This window comes from Somniosus microcephalus, unplaced genomic scaffold, assembly GCF_052327205.1.
Source record: "Somniosus microcephalus isolate GS21.2 unplaced genomic scaffold, FLI_Smic_1.0 scaffold403, whole genome shotgun sequence".
Classification (NCBI taxonomy): Eukaryota; Metazoa; Chordata; class Chondrichthyes; order Squaliformes; family Somniosidae; genus Somniosus; species Somniosus microcephalus.
Window position 1 is genome coordinate 1 of NW_028225590.1, and position 19,420 is coordinate 19,420.

Consider the following 19,420-nt stretch of genomic DNA (forward strand, 5'->3'; position numbering starts at 1 on the left):
CTACACTTGCTTAAAAACCTGTTACATCTCTAACTTTTTCCCAGTTCTGACGAAGGGTCATCGACCTGAAACGTTAATCTCTCTCCACAGATGCTGCCTGACCTGCTGAGTATTTCCAGCATTTTCTGTTTTTATTTCAGATTTCCAGCATCTGCAGTATTTTGCTTTTTTATTACAACATGATACTTTTACCACTATTAAAAGTAGAGACTATAAAATCATTTGAACAGAATTGGATAAACATTGAAAATAAGAAAATATAAAAAGGATAAAGGGAAAAGGCAGGAAAGCGGGATTAGGATAGAAAGCTCCAATTGAACAGGCGCAACAGATGAAATGATCACCTTCTGTGTTGTAATGTCTATGATTATTTGCAGTACGTAGTGTTGGTCATCGGCAAGACACTATGGTCTGCTCTGGTGTCAAATACCACTATCTGTAGAGGTTGTTCATGATTATTTACAAATAGACTGCTGTGGATCCAATGCAAGTGGAGCAGTTAATGTCTGATCCTGGTGTATTTATTTATCAGCTACCCCTCAGAGACATGATCCAGAACAAAGGGTTCCCAACAGACATTAAGAAGTAGCTGAGCTGAAATTTATTCCAGCTTAAAGTCGACTGAGGTGAATCCATCCTCTTTGGGTCCCACAGCTGCCGCCACAGGTTATATTCAGAAGTGTGGAACCTTGGTGCACCTCTCGACCCCGAGCTGAGCTGTCACTCCAGTATCAAGGCTACTATCTTTCACTTCAGTAACATTACCCGCCTCTTCCCCGGATCTCCTCTCCCAGGGCTGAAGCCTCCTAATCGAGGTTCGATTCCTCATGCCCTCCCCACCTCCACAAACGGCAACTCGTTCAGAAAGCTGCTGCCTGTGTTCTCGCCTGAACTCCCACCACCCCCAGTCTTATCAATTCAGTGGGTGCCAGTGGTGCATGGCTATCAGGATTATTACCTCACTTTTAATTCAATCTTGGCCTTTCCACTTTCTGCCTTACTGATCTGCTCAAACCATATGCCCATACAGGCTCCTCCAACACTGGCTTACTCTCTGTTCTCTGCTCTATCATCCATGGCTGCATTCAGCTACTAAACCCTGGAACTACCTCTCCAAATCACTTCGCCTTTATCTGTCTTAAAAGAATCATCCAAAAGAATCCTTTTCTTTTCTTCCCCCCACCCTAACTTTTTCCCTTTCTCCCACCTGCTCAGCATTCGTGTACATGAGCCGCACTATTCCAGGGCTTAGGGCCTAGACAGTTGATGGCACGGCCGCCAATGGTGGAGTGATGAAAACGGGGGATGCGCAAGAGGCCAGAATTTAACCAACAAAAATCTGTCGACCTCAGCCTTGAAAGCTCCAATTGTCTCAGCATCCACAACCTTTTGGGTGAGAGAGTTCCAGATTTCTACTTGAAATGTAACTCGCTGTTATATTTATGAAAGAGTGCTCCAGATGCTCAGGACCCTCTATACAACCACCGACATGGAGCTGAACTGTGCTTTTCAAATAAAAGCAAGATGGATTGTGTTACTACTGGCTTCAGTCCCGCTCTTTGCTGCACTGTTTCTAAGACAGACAGTCATGCGCATTCTTTAGAAAACATAACACAATGGTTTAATGCTTCTTGATGTTCCCTACTCGCCTGCCTGTCTGCACCTCCCCTCTACAGATTGCCTCTTCAGTGCTCGATAAGTCAGATCCAAAGATAGCACTATTCAGACCTCCTGGATTCAAATCCTTTGTTTTAATCTGAAGGACAATTTTATTTAAAAAAAAACTTTAAATAAAAAATAAACTTTTAAAATATGTTTGGGTTATACATTTAAAAGGGTCAAAGAAGTTTAAAAAAATAATATAACTAATTAATTTCCTGTGTTTAGGTTAAGCTTTATTTTAAAAGCAAAAATCTCCAATGATGGGTAACTTGAATCCATAAGCACATAGGAACAGGAGGAGGCCATTCAGCCCCTCGAGCCTGCTCCGCCATTCAATGAGATCATGGCTGATCTGCAATCTAACTCCATATACCCGCCTGTGGCCCATATCCCTTAATACCTTAGGTTAACAAAAAGCTATCGATCTCCGATTTAAAATTAACAATTGATCTAGCACCAATTGCCGTTTGCGGAAGAGAGTGACAAACTTCTTCCACCCTTTGTGTGTAGAAGTGTTTCCTCATTTCACTCCTGAAAGGTCTGACTCTAATTTTTAGACTCTGCCCCCTAGTCCTAGAATCCCCAACCAGCGGAAAGAGTTTCTCTCTATCTACCCTATCTGTTCCCCTTAATATCTTGAACACTTTGATCAGATCACCCCATAACTGTCTAATTTATAAGGAATACAGCCGAATTTGTTTAATCTCTCCTCGTAACTTGAAGTCAGGGTATCATTCTGGTAAACCTACACTGCACTCCCTCAAAGGCCAATCCAGGCAATCTTAGGAACACAAACTTCAAATAACAGCCCTGAAACCACTTCCATTATTCCTTATAAAAAGCACCCAAAACTCTTAATTAGATTATAATCTTGCAATTATTTTACATAGCTAAGCCACATTTACTTGGGTAATAAGCCTACCCGAACAAGATCTTTGCTACAATGAGTGTCCCAAATATTACATGAAATCTTAATTGCATTTACAAAAGAGATAATGTTGGAGGGCACTGCAGTGTAATGACACAGCACATGGTTATATAAGCATAATGTGCTGTGAAATAATGGGCTTGCCAATGTGATTTCCCACATGATGTCTTTGGGAAATATAGTGATTGTATACAGAAATCTGTTCTGATTCGAGGATGTTAACATTGAGAAAGCAAGTTAACCCATGCACCCTCTAGTGGTTGATGCCAGAGTGCCAATGGAAGAGGAATCGGGTTTGAAGTCAGCGAAAGGGAAACATAGCAATGGGGGAAGTCCAATTCAATAAGCCCAGGTGGTCTTAGGTGCATTAACTTCAGGTTAGTCCAAAGCAAGCATTCGAGAGATAGCCGTGAAGGACTGAAATACACATTCAAAGACCATCCTCCACCCTCCCGTATACAGTGCCATTTCTCCCCCAACCCGAGCAGGACAAGCAGCTCCATCCCAGCGCTTGGCTGAGTAACAGAGATGATAAAACTAGAACCAATGTAAGATTTTGTTCTGTTCAATTAAGCTTTTTAAAAAAAGAAAAAGCAAAGTTGGATATACCTCTCTCATATATCTGCCATCTGACCCGGTTGGGCCAGTGTCTGTACATACCTTAATAACAACAGAAAATGCTGGAAAAACTCAGCAGGCCAGGCAACATCCGTGGAGAGAGAAATAGAGTCAACATTTCAGGTCGAAACCCTTTGTCTTGACTCTGTTTCTCTCTCCATGGATGTTGCCTGGCCTGCGGAGTTTTTCCAGCATTTCCTGTTGTTATTTCGGATTTCCAGCATCTGCAGTATTTTGCTATCGTACCTGTACATACCTTACTGCACTACTCTTTCTCGCCTCTGAATTGAGGCTCCCTTCTTCCACATCTCCATATAGATTCTCCCTCGGCATCTCAGTTTTTGGATTCTTGTCTTCATTCACAGCGGGACTGCTTTCATCTCCCCTAGATTTGGAGCCAGCTTTGAGTGTTCGCTCCTTCTTTGGTTTCTGAGCTGAAGAAGTGTCTGAAGATTTGGTCGTCTTTCGACGTTTCTTGGTCTTGCCTTCGAGGCCTTCACAAGCTTCAGCACTCTCTTTAACGCCCGCTCTTGGCTCTCTCGGTCTCTTTTTGCTGCTTGTTTTTATATCTCGCTGTCCTTTTCCAGGATTCAGCATTTCAGCAAAGTTCTCGCAGCCAGTCTTTAACCTATTCAACTCTGCGCCCAAGTCTGGTTTCACTTCGTCACAAGTCGCCCGTGAAGGATCTCGCAAACAGGAACTTCTCTCTTCCGTGGTCACTGAATCGGTGTTTAATTGGCACTCCAGCCTACTTTGTATTACATTTTGTATTTTCCCTGTACCAAGCTTTGTTCGGCAAGTATGAGCGTCCTGGAAATAATCATTCTCCGATTCTGCTGGCTTTCCAGGATTGGTTATATCAGGAATAGCAGAAAGCAAAATCTCATCACAATTAGCTTTTGAAGGGACATTGCCCAATAATGACGAAGCATCATCAGCTGAAGTACAAGTGTTACTCACTGGACAGGACCTTCTATTGACTGTAGGAAAAACATCACTTTGGTGCAGAAGCTTCTCACGGGCCACCTGTGTCGTGTCATTTAAGCTTAGAGGCCTGTCATTGGCTTCTGATGTAGAGTCACTGAAAGACAGAGGCTTCCCTTTAGGTGAAGGCTTCCTATGATCACACGCCCCACTATTTGTCCCATTGGCTAGTAGTGAGCAGCTGCCTGAAATGGGCAACTCTGCACCTGGTTGTATTCTCCCCTGGCATCTGTCTAACCAGCCAGGGTCAATCAAAGACATCCTTCTTGCCACATTCTGCTGCAGTTGTTGTAATTTATTTACAGATCGAGGAGTCCGTGCCGGAGCGAGGAGGATTTTTGATGGAGTAGGGTGCAGTAATTCCAGTTGGTCAGGCCCATCATGAGACTCTTTGGTTGCAGTCTGCAGATTTTGTGAAGGTTTGGGGGTGTCTGGTTTTGTCCCAACAACTTGGTTGATTTCACTGTCCTTGATCTCTTTAGACATCTGTGGCCTTCTTGGAGTCAACGATTTACGGAGGGAAATTGGCCTTTCCTTTCAAAAAAGAACATATTTTTTTTAAGTTGAATTTGTAAAACATACCAGCTGTTTGCTTTAGTCTTTTACTTGTACAGCTGTTATAAGTTCAAAACATTCAACAACCAAGCTGCTAAGTCTGTGAAGTATTATTAAAAAGAATTCACTGATGTTGCAGCTCCTGTGCCCAGCAGAGCAGGAGAACATGGTTTCACTTCCACAAGTCATAGAATGCACAAGACAGAAACAGGCCAAATGGCTCAGCAAATCTGTGCTGGTGTTTTTCTCGGCACGATTCACCCAGTCTAATCCCACTCTCTTGCTCCTTCCCTATCCCCCTTCATGTTCCTCTTTTTCAAGCAACTATTTAATTCCCTTGAATTCGCCGATGAATATTTAAAGAATTCATCGACTCTACTTCAACAACGGTTTGTGACAGAGAATTCCACATTCCAACCACCCTCTGTGTAAAGATATTTTTTCAAAGCTCTTTAATTCTTTATACAGAAGTCCTGATCTCAGCCATGATACCAGGTTAAACACAGCATCCATGGAGGAATAAAAACACACACATACACTGGGCAAGTCACCAACACGTTCTACAGAGACAGACAGCCACAGAACAGCTGTGACTGCAAAGTAGGAAACCTGCTTGGTCAGGTGGGATGATGAGGTGCCCTCAATAGTTGTCCAGGAACCCACAATAGAAGTGTGCAAGCTTGGACATTAAACAAGGCCGGGTCCGGGCTTAGCTGCAGCAAACTCCCAACATTTACCATCAAGGGTTACATAATGCCCACAGAGGTGAGGTCAGGGCGGGAGACTGGTACCCATGAAATCACATCTCAGGAAGAAGTCAGCACTGTCAAGTTGGGGGGGGGGGGGGGGCGGAAACAGAGAAAGAGAGGGGGAGAAGAAGAAAAGGAAAAAACACTTGCCTTTCCTGATGCTCCAAGTTTCTCCTTCAATTTCATTCCATAGTACTGGGCCGATGCTTTGAGGGTACTGTGCTCCTTTGACGTGAGCTCCTGAACGATTCTGTTCCGACGATTTAGATGGGATCCCCAAATGTCACATTCAGGAGTCTGGAAACAGAAATCAGCTGATTATATTTTTTTCCAAACCAGATTCCCGCCTCAGCTCTCGCCTGTCCCAAAAGATGACCAATAGGTGATTGGAAAAATACGTACCAACTGGAATTGAAAACTGAAAGCGGTAATACTCTCAATGACGATGGGGAAATGGCGGACATGTTGAATAATTACTTTGCGTCAGTATTTACAGTCGAAGAGGAGGATAGCATGCCGGACATCCCACGGAAACTAATATTGAATCAGGGACAGGGACTCCCCAAAATTAACACAGGCAAAATAACAGTAATGAAGAAAATAATGACACTAAAGAGTGACAAATCCCCAGGACCAGATGGTTTCCATCCCAGGGTTTTAAAGGATGTAGGTGAGCACATTGCAGATGCCCTAACTATAATCTTCCAAAGTTCTCTAGATTCAGGAACCGTCCCTTTAGGTTGGAAAATTGCGCATGTCACTCTGCTTTTTAAGAATGGGGAGAGAGGGAAACCAGGGAATTGTAGGCCAGTTAGCCTAACATCTGCTGTGGGGAAATTGCTAGAGTCTATAATTAAGGATAGGGTGACTGAACACCTCGAAAATCTTCAGTTGATCAGAGAGAGCCAGCATCGATTTTTTTTTAAATATTCATTTATGGGATGTGAGTGTCGCTGGCAAGGTTGTGAAAGGTAGGTCTTGTCTGACAAACCTGATTCCATTTTTTTGAAGAGGTGCCTAAAGCAGTGGACAGGGGAACGTCTATGGATGTTATTTATATGGACGTCCAGAAGGCATTTGATAAAGTCCCACATAAGGGACTGTTGTCTAAGGTAGAAGCCCATGGAATCGAGGGCAAATTATTGACCTGGTTAGGAAATTGGCTGAGCGGCAGGAGACAGAGAGTAGGGATAATGGGCAGGTACTCTAATTGGCAGGATGTGACTAGTGGTGTCACAGGGATCTGTGTTGGGGCCAAATTAGGGTTGTATTCCCTAGAATTTATAAGGTTAAGGGGTGATCTGATCGAAGTTTTCAGGATGTTAAGGGGAACAAATAGTGTAGATAGAAATTATTTCCGCTGGTTGGGGACTTTAGGTCTAGGGGGCATAGTCTAAAAATTAGAGCCAGACCTTTCAGGAGTGAAATTAGGAAACACTTCTACACATAAAGGATGGTAGGGGTTTGGAACTCTCTTCTGCAAACGGCAATTGATGCTAGAGCAATTGTTAATTTTAAATCGGAGATTGATAGCTTTTTGTTAACCAAAGGTATTAAGGGATATGGGGCAAAGGTGGGTATATGGAGTTAGAGCACAGATCAGCCATGGTCTCATTGAATGGCGGAGCAGGCTCAAGGAGATGAATGGGCTCCTCCTGTTCCTATGTCAGGTTCTATTTGCCAACTAGTTACAGATCAGAACATTTCCAGTTTGTAATTACTGTAATACCCAGTGTATAAGTCATACAATCATGGAACAGTACAGCACAGAAGGAGGCTATTCGGCCCATCGAATCTGTCTAGAAAACTAGACCTACCTTCTCTTTATCCTCATCTTGGCTAGTGTCCAGTGAGGGTCTCCTTGTAGAATCTGAATGCGTACTTTGATCATTCTCTGTAGCATGTCCCTCCCTAGTTTTCTTGATAGCTCTGTACTCTCTGTACAATTCTGTGAATTCAGAAAATACTAATTATCAGTATGGCCCGATGTATTTAATCTATCACACAATTACTATAGAATTAATTTACCACACATTACAATACAAACTAGTTCAATCCACACCAGACTGAGCAGATTGCATATCCTTCATAGAAGATAGGAGCAGGAGTAGGCCATTCGGCCCCTCGAGCCTGCTCCGCCATTCAATGAGATCATGGCTGATCATCCAAATTCAGTACCCAGTTCCTGTCTTCTCTCCATATCCCTTGATCCCTTTAGCCTTAAGAAATATATCCAACTCCTTCTTGAATATATTTAATGAACTGGCCTCCACCGCCCTCTGTGGCAGAGTGTTCCACAGGTTCACCACTCTCCGAGTGCAGAAATTCCTCCTCATCTCTGTCCTAAATGGCTTACCCCTTATCCTTAGACTGTGACCCCTGGTTCTGGACTCCCCGATCATCGGGAACATCCTTCCAGCATCTAGTCTGTCTAGTCCTGTTAGAATTTTATAAGTTTCGATGAGATCCCCTCTCATTCTTCTAAACTCCAGCGAGTACAAGCCCAATCTCTCCTCATACGTCATTCCTGCCATCCCAGGTATCAGCCTGGTGAATCTTCGCTGCACTCCCTCCATGGCGAGAACATCCTTCCTCAGATAAGGCGACCAAAACTGCACACAATACTCAAGGTGTGATCTCACCGAGGCCCTGTACAACTGCAGCAAGACATCCTTGCTCCTGTACTCGAATCCTGTCGCTACGAAGCTTCCCTCTGAAACATATCACTGCACCAACGGCTCCAGTCGCTGACCCAGCATGTGGTTGGAAAAAACAGACTGGATGTTTAAACCCTCCTTGCATACACACCACCATTATTAAAAGGGACAGATAAGCCAAACACAAGACACCTTGTTCTAGCCCCATGTCCCTGTGAGCACCATCCAGTCCTCCAATACCAGGTCTACTGTTCATTCCCCCGTCCCTCCGCTTCACCATCAGTGGCTCTTTAAGACAATTTAACCTGCTCTCTGGAACTGCCTCTTGGCCTTACCACTTCCCTCCCTTCTTTAATATCTCTTCAATTTTCCTGACCCTCTTCCTTCCCCTCCCTGGACCAATATAACTGCCTATAAAGCAGCCTGAGGCATCTGCTTGTAGTTATTGTATATGAAGTAACACAATACATTAATGAGGAGTCTTGCTTTCAGTGACAAAAACCAAGAGATCAGAATGACATAGGAGAAACAGAAGAAATCAGAAAAGGCTGCAAGGAGAAATATCAAGGATGACTTTTTCCTCTGGAACTGTGCCGCATGCATTCGTCCCTGTTCCCCCAGATGTTGTAGATAAAAAAAGGAGATTCCGTTCATTCCCGCCCACCCCCAACAATAACCTCTGAATTAAGGAAACACATGTTCTGAAAAAGCCTTTCATTCATTACTTACTTTGTGTCTCCTCCGAAGCACCAGCCACATCCACCTGAACGAGGGGAAAATTGGGGAACAGTAAATTTTCTGTATAGACACAAGCATGTACAATAGCACCCTCTTCACACACATCCCTCCACAAAATAAAAAGACTATACTTTGGAATCATACTTTATAACCTGTGATTACCTGAAGCCATGGCAATACACCGCATTAGCTGGACCTGCCATTCTGTGCTGTCACATATTGCTTTCCCTCCACAGAAACAAGTACCGACAACCATACGCATACTGGCAAAGTTTGAAAATACAGGAAACTTTGGTTTATCCGGAGGTTGTATGTCCGGAATACTCGATCTAACGGCAAAAATCAGGAGCCGTTTTCTATAAGTTTTTTTAGTTCTTGTTCTTTTTTATCCCAGTCAGGCACTGCAAGGTCTGTAGCTATAGCAACAGCTTCAGCTAGAGACGCTTGCAGCTGCAGCCGACTCTTTAGAAGCTGTTGCTAAGCAACAGTGTTTGTTGTCAGATACGGAGATGAAAACCTCCGTATGCTTCAACATTAACTTTGTATGTTCGGCAGTTTTGATAGATCGGCAACACGCCGGTCCCGGATATCACAAAGTTTCCTGTATTGTGCATGATCTGCAAGTTTGCAGATGACACCAAATTGGATGCAGTGACCAGTGATGCAGATAAGTGTAAAAACTTATGTTTAGGTAAAAGAAACAAAAATGTGGAATACACATTAAATTGTAATGTGCTTGAGGGATCAGAACAGAAACAATATGGGGATTTTAATGAACAGGTCACTAAAAGAGTCAGTTCAGTGCTCATGGGCAGTCCAAAAGGGTAGAGGAGATGCACAGCTAAAGGTGTAACTTAGAAGTCAAAGGAGTAATTTTTGAAATAACAACAGAAAATGCTGGAAAAACTCAGCAGGCCAGGCAACATCCGTGGAGAGAGAAATAGAGTCAATGTTTCAGGTCGATGACCCTTCGTCAGGACTCGGTTGTATCTGGCCTTGGTGAGATTGCATGTGGAGTATTGTGCTCAGTTTTGATCTCCATATTACAGGTGACAGAGAATTATTCAAGGGAGTCCAAGGAGGGCGACAAGTCTGGCTCTTGAACTTAAGAAGGCCGGGTTATGAGGAAAGATTGTTTACCCTAGAACGTCACTTTCTTCAAAAGAGGAGAATAATGGGGAGGAGTATTTGATAAAAGACCTTTAAAGTTTTTAGTGGTACAGATGAATTAGATCCAGGAAGTTTATGTTGAGTACAGAATTGAAGGACATGGGGAATATGTTTAGTGGTAAGGGTTTCAAAAGATAAGAAAGTCAGGCAACACTTTTTCATTATGAGCGTGATGGAAATATGGAAAACCAGCTGGGGTAGGATCAGAAACTATGGCAGGTTTTAAAAGAGGACTGGATGAGTTCCTGTTAGTAAATAGAATAAAAGACTATTAGTTTTGGAATCACAGTACGGAATCTGATAGGTGGGATAAAAGGGTTAGCTAGATGGACCAATGATCTTCTACCCAAAAGTTATTTGTGCACTTAAAAAAATTGTATTAGAGTAATTTAAATTAAGCAACTTTCGCCTATTAAGTTACGTCTCCCGTGTTAACCCTCAATATTAAACCAATTCTTGAAACACTGTCACTTATTTCTTATGTGACTCTGGTACCAGAGAGATTCTATGATTTGCCTCATATCCCCTGAGGGCCTGAGATTGACTGTTGTCATCGAGCAATCCAATCCAAGATATTGCTCCAAATTCCTTGGAAGATATTCCAGAACAAGAGGACATAAAAAAAACTGTACGTGTCTCATAAATTGATTAGGTGGCCAGCCATTTACAGGTTTCAAAACAGTAAACATAGAAACATAGAAACTAGGAGCAGGAGTAGGCCATTCGGCCCTTCGAGCCTGCTCCGCCATTCAACGAGATCATGGCTGATCATCCAAACCCTAACACCCGGTCCCTACACCGACAGCCATCCCACCCAAGCCCTATCCCCGTAACCCCACATATTTAATCCCCCTAACACTAAGGGCCAATTTTTATCATGGCCAATCAACCTAACCCGCACATCTTTGGACTGTGGGAGGAAACCGGAGCACCCGGAGGAAACCCACGCAAACACGGGGAGAATGTGCAAACTCCACACAGACAGTCACCCCGAGGCCGGATTTGAACCCAGGTCCCTGGCGCTGTGAGGCAACAGTGCTAACCACTATGCCACCGCATAAATACAGCTGCTCAATAAACATGTACTGTGAAAAGCCCCACAGATTAACTGCTCATTCTTTTCACATACTGTTTACGGGCTCTTGCTGTGGCCACAGAACAACAGTGAATATACTTTTAAAAAAAGTACTTCATTGGTTGTGAAGCACTGCGGGATATCCTGAGGATGTGAATGTCAATGCAAATTCTCTCTTAAAATATTGAACGTCCCCACAAGCTAAGGGCTCCTTCATAGGTCAGTTTATTTTTGTTGGTCGCCTCCCTAGGACTAATGCCTACTGGAAGCTGTGGAGCCAGTGACTTTAGGAGCTGCTAGCTTGATCAGACAGCGTTTCTGGTGGGTTTTCGAACCGTTGACACTTTGTGCTCAGCACTTACCTTATTTGGCTTCCGCTTGTGCTCCTGAAAGAACGAAGTCTCCCACTTCTTCAGCAGAAGTTTTAACTCATTGTATCGGTCCATTTCCCAACAGCTGTCTGCACTGGTTTCTCTCAATCTTTCAATCAGTTAATGTGTCTCTACAGGAGAGGAGAAAAGAACCCCATCTAAAATCATTATGATTTTATGCAAGACTTTTGGGTAGTTCAGACGTGAGAAATTGCAATTTATCAGAAGTTGGTAAAAAAAAGTCTTTTTTTAATTATATACACAACTCGCAGTCATCTCAGTGCCCCAATGAATGAGTGGGTATCTGCACTGTGCAGTGTGCTGCTAATCCATATACATCACAAGGCTTTGTGGAGTTAAGCAATCTCAGCTAGGGTGGCAGTACTGGCTCTACACTTGGACTCACCAACCTTAAGAATGATTTTTTAAAAAGCAAGAATTCTCACTCCTGCTCGCTGTCTTGCGTTGGAAACTGTGTGCATGTGTCCCAACCCACTCCAAATATCTGATAAATTAGTTGATCACCCATGAATGACACATTCAGCCCCTTATTCTCCCCTCCACCATCACTCACCTCCCCCCCAATTACCCACCATCTACTCACTTCCGAAGGATGGGTGCCCAAAGGCCAGAACCACACCCACCACCCCTCCCAAATCAACCAGTTTTCCTCTTCCCCTTCCCATCAGACACTCGCTTCCCATCAGGTTCCCTCAAAAAGGCCTTGTTTTGTTTTTATTTAAAGAAGAAATCAAATTCGAATGGTGTCTCCAATCGACGTGCTTATGATTGCCCCATAACTGAAAAGCTTGCCAACAATCAGTCTAATGGATGAAGACTAACCACTGGGCAAAGTGCCAGCAAACTGCAGGTGTCTGTCAATTCCTACCCCCAGCTTGAGTCAGTGTCTTTAGAAAAGAAAAATTGAAATGAGTTGGGGAAAAAAAATTACATTAAAAAAAATTGTATTAAGAGTGACTCCTGGGCACGTCCAATTCTCTCCATGGCTGAGTGTGTGCTTGTGATGCTGGCAATCAGGGGAAGGGCAGGGGTTTTGAAGAGAAGAAAATAGCAGAACATACAAATGAACTAAAACAGTAAAACTATTTTAGTAGTTATTTCCACTTTCACAGTGCCACTGAAATGGGTAAAAATAATCACTGGCCATGAACAGGGTAAACAATATTCCCCTCTTAGAAAGCTGCAAACATTTGCATAAATATTTTATTTGCAAAATTCTAATAATTTAGAGTGAAAAGTATTTCTATATATGCTTTGGTCTCGGTGCACAAACTGAGGTTACCAATGTCAATCTGGCTCAGCCCTTCTTCTCCTGATGGTAGCAGTGGACGTTTAGTTATGATTTCACACTAGAGTCAGTCATTCTTCAGCTGACAGTGAGTGGAGGCAGGCAATTCGGACTATGGAGAGTTTGACAGCTAAGCCTTGGAGAGGATGCAGAGAAGATTTACCAGAACGGTACCAGGGATGAGGGACTTCAGTTACGTGGAGAGACTGGAGAAGCTGGGGTTGTGCTCCTTGGAGCAGCGAAGGTTAAGGGGAGATTTAATAGAAATGTTCAAAATGAAGAAGGGGTTTTGATAAGAGTAGATTGGGAGAAACTTACCACTGGCGGGAGGGTAACCAGATTTAAGATAATTGGCGAGAGAACCGGGGGTGGTGGGGAGATGTGGAGAATGTTTCTTACGCTGTGAGTTGTTGTGATCTGGAATGCACTGCCTAAAAGGGCGGTGGAAGCAGGTTCAATAATAACTTTCAAAAGGGAATTGTATAAATACTTGAAAGGGGGGGGAAATTTGCAGGGCTATATGGGGAAAGATCAGGGGAGTGGGACTAATTGAATAGCTCTTTCAACGAGCCGGCACAGCCATTATGGGCCGAATGGCCTCCTTCTGTACTGTATGACTTATAGCAAGGGCATTAGGATAGTTGAAACCCTGGCTGATTTTGCCCCTGCCCGGTTCAGGGGCACCAAAACCAACTGCAGCATCCCATCAATCTCCAACTGAGATTGACTAAGTTAGCTGAGATTAGAGGTATAATCTGGGCCATATTGACTGGCTTAGTGCCAGGGATGGGCAATAAATGCTGGCCTTGCCAGCAACGCCCAGGTCCCATGAACAAATTTTTAAAAAACTACGTAATTCATTTACCCAATTAGCCACCAGCCAAAATAACAGAAAATGCTGGAAAAACTCAGCAGGCCAGGCAGCATCGGTGGAGTTAAGCCACCAGCCAAGCTAGCTACTGTCTCAGAACAATAACACATACACAAAATGAACTTACCTGGAGTATGATGTACATTTTGCTGCTTTTAACTAGGAGTGTCACTATAATCGGCAAGTGATCAGTAATCACTTGGTTCTGGAAGATGAGAGCAGCATGATAATACCATGTGTCAGCAGTACGCTGACATCGTTCAGCTCTTCCGTATCTGCTGTATCCCGAAAACAGTGGTCGCTCAATCCTCTTAAAGTAGCACCGTCGAAAGCTGTCAAAACGTTTTAAAAACTGTTTACAAGCACATAACAAATATAAACGGTCTTGATATACACTGTTAATGTAACAATGGCAAAGGGGCCATTCCTCCCCCTCAAAATAATGGTCATACTTTTTTTTTAAATGAAGGCACTGCGCCTTTAATGAGACACTGGCTCAACACCAAGGTTGAGAGAACATTTGACATTTTAAAACATTGCACTGCAGCAAATGGCAAACACAGTTTTCAAAATAAAGGTTGAGCTTATTTTTTTTTAAATATGTATGTGTGTGGAGAGAAAAGACTTGCATTTATACAACGCCTTTCACGACCACCGGACGTCGCAAAGCGCTTTACAGCCAATTAAGTACTCGTTGAATTGGAGTCATTGTTGTAATGTGGGAAACGCGGCAGCCAATTTGCACACAGCAAACTCCCACAAACAGTAATGTGATAATGACCAGATAATCTGTTTTGGTGATGTTGATTGAGGGATAAATATTAACCCGGACACCAGGGAGAACTCCCCCTGCTCTTCTTTGAAATAGTGCCGTGGGATCTTTTACGTCCACCTGAGCACGCAGACAGGGCCTCGGTTTAACGTCTCATCCGAAAGGCGGCACCTCCGACAGTGCCGCACTCCCTCAGCACTGCACTGGATTGTCAGCCTGGCTTTATGTGCTCAAGTCCCTGGAGTGGGGCTTGAACCCACGACCTGCTGGCTGAGAGGCGAAGGGTGCCGCCCACTGAGCCAGGGCTGACACACAGACACAGCATTCGTTTATTTTTTTATTGTCTCGGCCCAATTCTCTGACCCGCCGGGCTGTTGTAATGGCGGGCGGTGGGTGAGCGAACGGCAGTAGGCGGCGGGCTGTCGGCCCCACTTACCGGAGGCCGGGGCTGAGCGGCCTTTCGCTCCCGATCAAGGCTCCCGCCTTCAGGGTCACCTGACCCGGCCTGCGCGCGCAGCCCAGCCCGCCCCGCTCTCATTAAAGGGACAGCGGCCCTCCGGCTGAGTAAATCCCGCGGAGGCTCGGCGAGGTAGGTCCCGGCCTCTTTAATTAGAGAGAAAGAGAAAGTGAGCTGTGGGCCCCCAAACAGGCCTGGTGATGCTGCTCAGTGCCCGGTGGGTTGTAAGGAGCAGAGGTTGGTGATGGTGGGTGAAGAAAGACTGGCATTTATTTAGCCCCTTTCACCACCAGCGGCCCTCCCAAAGCGCTTTACAGCCAATTAAGTACTTCAGTTGGAGTGTAGTCACTGTTGTAATGTGGGAAACGCAGCAGCCAATTTGCGCACAGCAAGCTCCCACAGACAGCAATGGGATAATGACCAGATAATCTCTTTTTAGATGTTGATTGAGGGATAACTCCCCCCTGCTCTTCTTTGAAATAGTGCCAATGAGATCGTTTACGCCCACCTGAGAGAGCAGACGGGGCCTCGGTTTAACGTTTCATCTGAAAGACGGCACCTCCGACAGTGCAGCACTGCGCTGGCGTGTCAGCCTAGATTTTTGTGCTCAAGTCTCTGGAGTGGGACTTGAACCCACAACCTTCTGACTCAGAGTGTTACCCATTGAGCCACTGGCTGACACCAAGAAAAGGGAAGATGCCCAAGAGGCCACGGTCAGAGCAATGGAGAACATGGGGTGCGGTTCTACAGCTGGATAAGTTTAAAGAGTTGCAGGCATGGATAAGAATTTTAATTTTGAGACAGTGGACGCTGGAGTCTGCAGAGATGGTGGTTAAGAAAGTTAATCCTTTTGAGGACTGCATTGATAACTTGAAATTACATGAATAATTAAGTCAGTGTTGGTCAGCAAGGACAGGTGTGCAGCTGTGATGGGCAGACATGACTTTGTGTGGGATAGGATATGGGTAGCAGAGTTATGGACGTTGGGAAGGTTGACAGGAGAGCATTGGAGTAATCAATCAAATCTGGACATGACCAGCATGAATGAGGGGTTTAGTAGTAGCGGGAGTGAGGTAGGGATTGAGGCAGCCCATGTTAGAGGTAGAAGTAAACGATCGTTGAGATGGAGAGGATATGAGGTGCAAAGCTTAGCTCAGGGTCAAACAAGCCACCAAACTCGCGCAGGCTGATTTAGAGGCCAGCGAGGGGACGGAGTTAGTGGGCAAGGTTACAGAATTTGTGGCAGGTTCCACAGCCGATAGCTTTGGTCTTCCCAATGTTTAGCTGGAGGCAGTTACAACTCATCGAAGCCTGGACAAGCAGTCAGACAGCATCAAGGCAGTGCAAGGGTCGAGGGAGTAAAGTTGGATGTCATTGGCAGAAGCGTGTAAACTAACCCCTTGCCTTTGGCTGATGTCAGCAAGGGTCAGCATCCAGATGAGGAAAAGTCAAGGATTGATGCTTGGGGGGGGGGGGGGGGGGGGAATTTGAGGCGCTTGGGGGGGGGGGGGGGAAATTTGAGGCGATTGTGGCGGGGGGGGGGGGGGGGGAGAAAGCCATGGCTAGAGATTTTCTGGCTGTGATTGGATTGATAAAGAAACTAAGCACACAATGGAGAGAGGCGTTGGAGCTGGATAAAGGCTGCAGAACGAGAAGGGATAATGCAGTCAGTGTCACAATGTCCTGGCTTATGTCAGGGGTGTGATGGTACACGTGCCTGGATAGGTACAGTCTCAACACAGAAGATGATCAACGTCATCCGGATCAAAGCAGTCCATTTCATGGGCACCCTGCCAGTGGCTTCTATCCCTTCCTCTACGGTGTGGAGATGCCAGAGTTGGACTGGGGTGGACAAATGTAAGAAGTCACACAACACCAGGTTATAGTCCAACAGCTTTATTTGAAATCACAAGCTTTCGGAGCGCTGCTCCTTCGTCAGGTGCTCCTTCCTCTACAACCATTTAACTGTGGTCATAGTACGTACTAGCTGCAGGAATCACTGCAGCAACTCCCTAAACTTACTTCAACAGCACCTTCCATCCCTGCAACTTCCATCACCAAGGTGGATAAAATAATCCATAAAATGGGAACATCACCTTCAAGTCACACAGCAACCCAACCTCACAGTGTATTGTTCTTGCATTGTCACTGGGTTAAAGTTCTGTGATCCGCTACCTACCCAACACCAGTGTGAAAGCATCACAAGGGCAGCTGCAGTTCAGAAAGTTAGCTACCAACTTCTCTAGGCAGCTAGAGATGAGCCATAAAAATATGCAGCCTTACTCAGATGACCACAGCCCATCACATAAAAAAATATCCAGTGAACGCCTGGGGATGTGCAGGTATTGGCATCTTAGGAGGGCAGCTTGGGTTCAGCAGGGATGCTTTGAAGTGTCCATTATTCATGTGTGCTCAGATCAGAGGGCGAGGTAGTGGAAGGTATTCTTGAAACTCAACACCTTCAGAAGGTGAAGCAGGACAATTAGTGAGGAATGGAAAAAATACAGTTGAATGCAGATGTGAAGGAGCACAGACCAGTGGGTGCACTCCCTGACTTTCTAACTGTCAGTGCCATAATAAAGCATTTTGGATTGTACAAGATTGGGACATGGCATACAAGAATAATGGAGTAATGATAAATAAATTGATATAAAGCAATGATTAGGCAAAAGTTAAAGTACTGTGTACAGTTTTTAAGTACCTATTATACATAGGACATTAAAATCTTGGTTTGAGTGTAGATTTAATCCTCCTACAAAAAACTCACGTGGCAGCACTTTGCAATAAGCCAGAGTATAGTGGCAAGGGCATCACTGAGAGCCCCAGGTCTCAATTGTTTACTGGGAAATTGAGCAGCTAAAAAAGGGACAGATGTAGAGAGGAAAGGGAAATAGGATTTTATTATTGACATATATAGTCAAGGGATGGATATCCAAGTTAGTGGTTGGGTCAGTGTTGGAAACATGGAATGCAATTCTGGGCATTCCATTAGAAGATGGATATTAGTCGTGGAAAGAGTACAGCCACGATTCACTAGAATGAGAGGCAAGAAAGGCTCATTAAGGACATTAATAAGTGAAAACAATGGTAGAGTGGTTGATGAATCAGTCACATAGTCTCTCGCAGTGGGATGTTAGAATTCTCAGGCTCAGATTGCAAGATGGAATGCTTTTCAAGTGGCTATTGAGGCAAAACGTGAGGGATTCAGATCAAGTATTTGAAAATGAAGATAAAGGGATAGAGGAAATGGAATGAGAGTAGAGCTAGCCCGAGCACAGACGAGAGTAGAGCTAGCCCGAGCACAGACGAGGGTAGAGCTAGCCCGAGCACAGACGAGAGTAGAGCTAGCCCGAGCACAGACGAGAGTAGAGCTAGCCCGAGCACAGACGAGAGTAGAGCTAGCCCGAGCACAGACGAGAGTAGAGCTAGCCCGAGCACAGACGAGAGTAGAGCTAGCCCGAGCACAGACGAGGGTAGAGCTAGCCCGAGCACAGACGAGAGTAGAGCTAGCCCGAGCACAGACGAGGGTAGAGCTAGCCCGAGCACAGACGAGAGTAGAGCTAGCCCGAGCACAGACGAGAGTAGAGCTAGCCCGAGCACAGACGAGAGTAGAGCTAGCCCGAGCACAGACGAGAGTAGAGCTAGCCCGAGCACAGACGAGAGTAGAGCTAGCCCGAGCACAGACGAGAGTAGAGCTAGCCCGAGCACAGACGAGAGTAGAGCTAGCCCGAGCACAGACGAGAGTAGAGCTAGCCCGAGCACAGACGAGAGTAGAGCTAGCCCGAGCACAGACGAGAGTAGAGCTAGCCCGAGCACAGACGAGAGTAGAGCTAGCCCGAGCACAGACGAGAGTAGAGCTAGCCCGAGCACAGACGAGAGTAGAGCTAGCCCGAGCACAGACGCGAGTAGAGCTAGCCCGAGCACAGACGCGAGTAGAGCTAGCCCGAGCACAGACGAGAGTAGAGCTAGCCCGAGCACAGACGAGAGTAGAGCTAGCCCGAGCACAGACGAGAGTAGAGCTAGCCCGAGCACAGACGAGAGTAGAGCTAGCCCGAGCACAGACGAGAGTAGAGCTAGCCCGAGCACAGACGAGAGTAGAGCTAGCCCGAGCACAGACGAGAGTAGAGCTAGCCCGAGCACAGACGAGAGTAGAGCTAGCCCGAGCACAGACGAGAGTAGAGCTAGCCCGAGCACAGACGAGAGTAGAGCTAGCCCGAGCACAGACGAGAGTAGAGCTAGCCCGAGCACAGACGAGAGTAGAGCTAGCCCGAGCACAGACGAGAGTAGAGCTAGCCCGAGCACAGACGAGAGTAGAGCTAGCCCGAGCACAGACGAGAGTAGAGCTAGCCCGAGCACAGACGAGAGTAGAGCTAGCCCGAGCACAGACGAGAGTAGAGCTAGCCCGAGCACAGACGAGAGTAGAGCTAGCCCGAGCACAGACGAGAGTAGAGCTAGCCCGAGCACAGACGAGAGTAGAGCTAGCCCGAGCACAGACGAGAGTAGA

General features: G+C 45.4%; 1 protein-coding gene across 1 annotated transcript; it reads right to left on the reverse strand.

Moving 5' to 3' along the window:
- Positions 1–468: 468 nt before the first annotated feature.
- Positions 469–14,960, reverse strand: LOC147081775 (uncharacterized). Its single transcript, XM_085980683.1, has 8 exons — positions 14,896–14,960; positions 13,815–14,019; positions 11,499–11,638; positions 8,883–8,916; positions 7,314–7,444; positions 5,647–5,793; positions 3,465–4,726; positions 469–1,756 (listed from the first exon to the last, which is right to left on the reverse strand). Exons 3-8 carry the CDS (start codon positions 11,580–11,582, stop codon positions 1,738–1,740), a joined length of 1,677 nt encoding a protein of 558 aa, XP_085836809.1. The 5' UTR covers positions 11,583–11,638; positions 13,815–14,019; positions 14,896–14,960; the 3' UTR covers positions 469–1,737.
- Between the last annotated feature and the right edge of the window lie 4,460 nt (positions 14,961–19,420).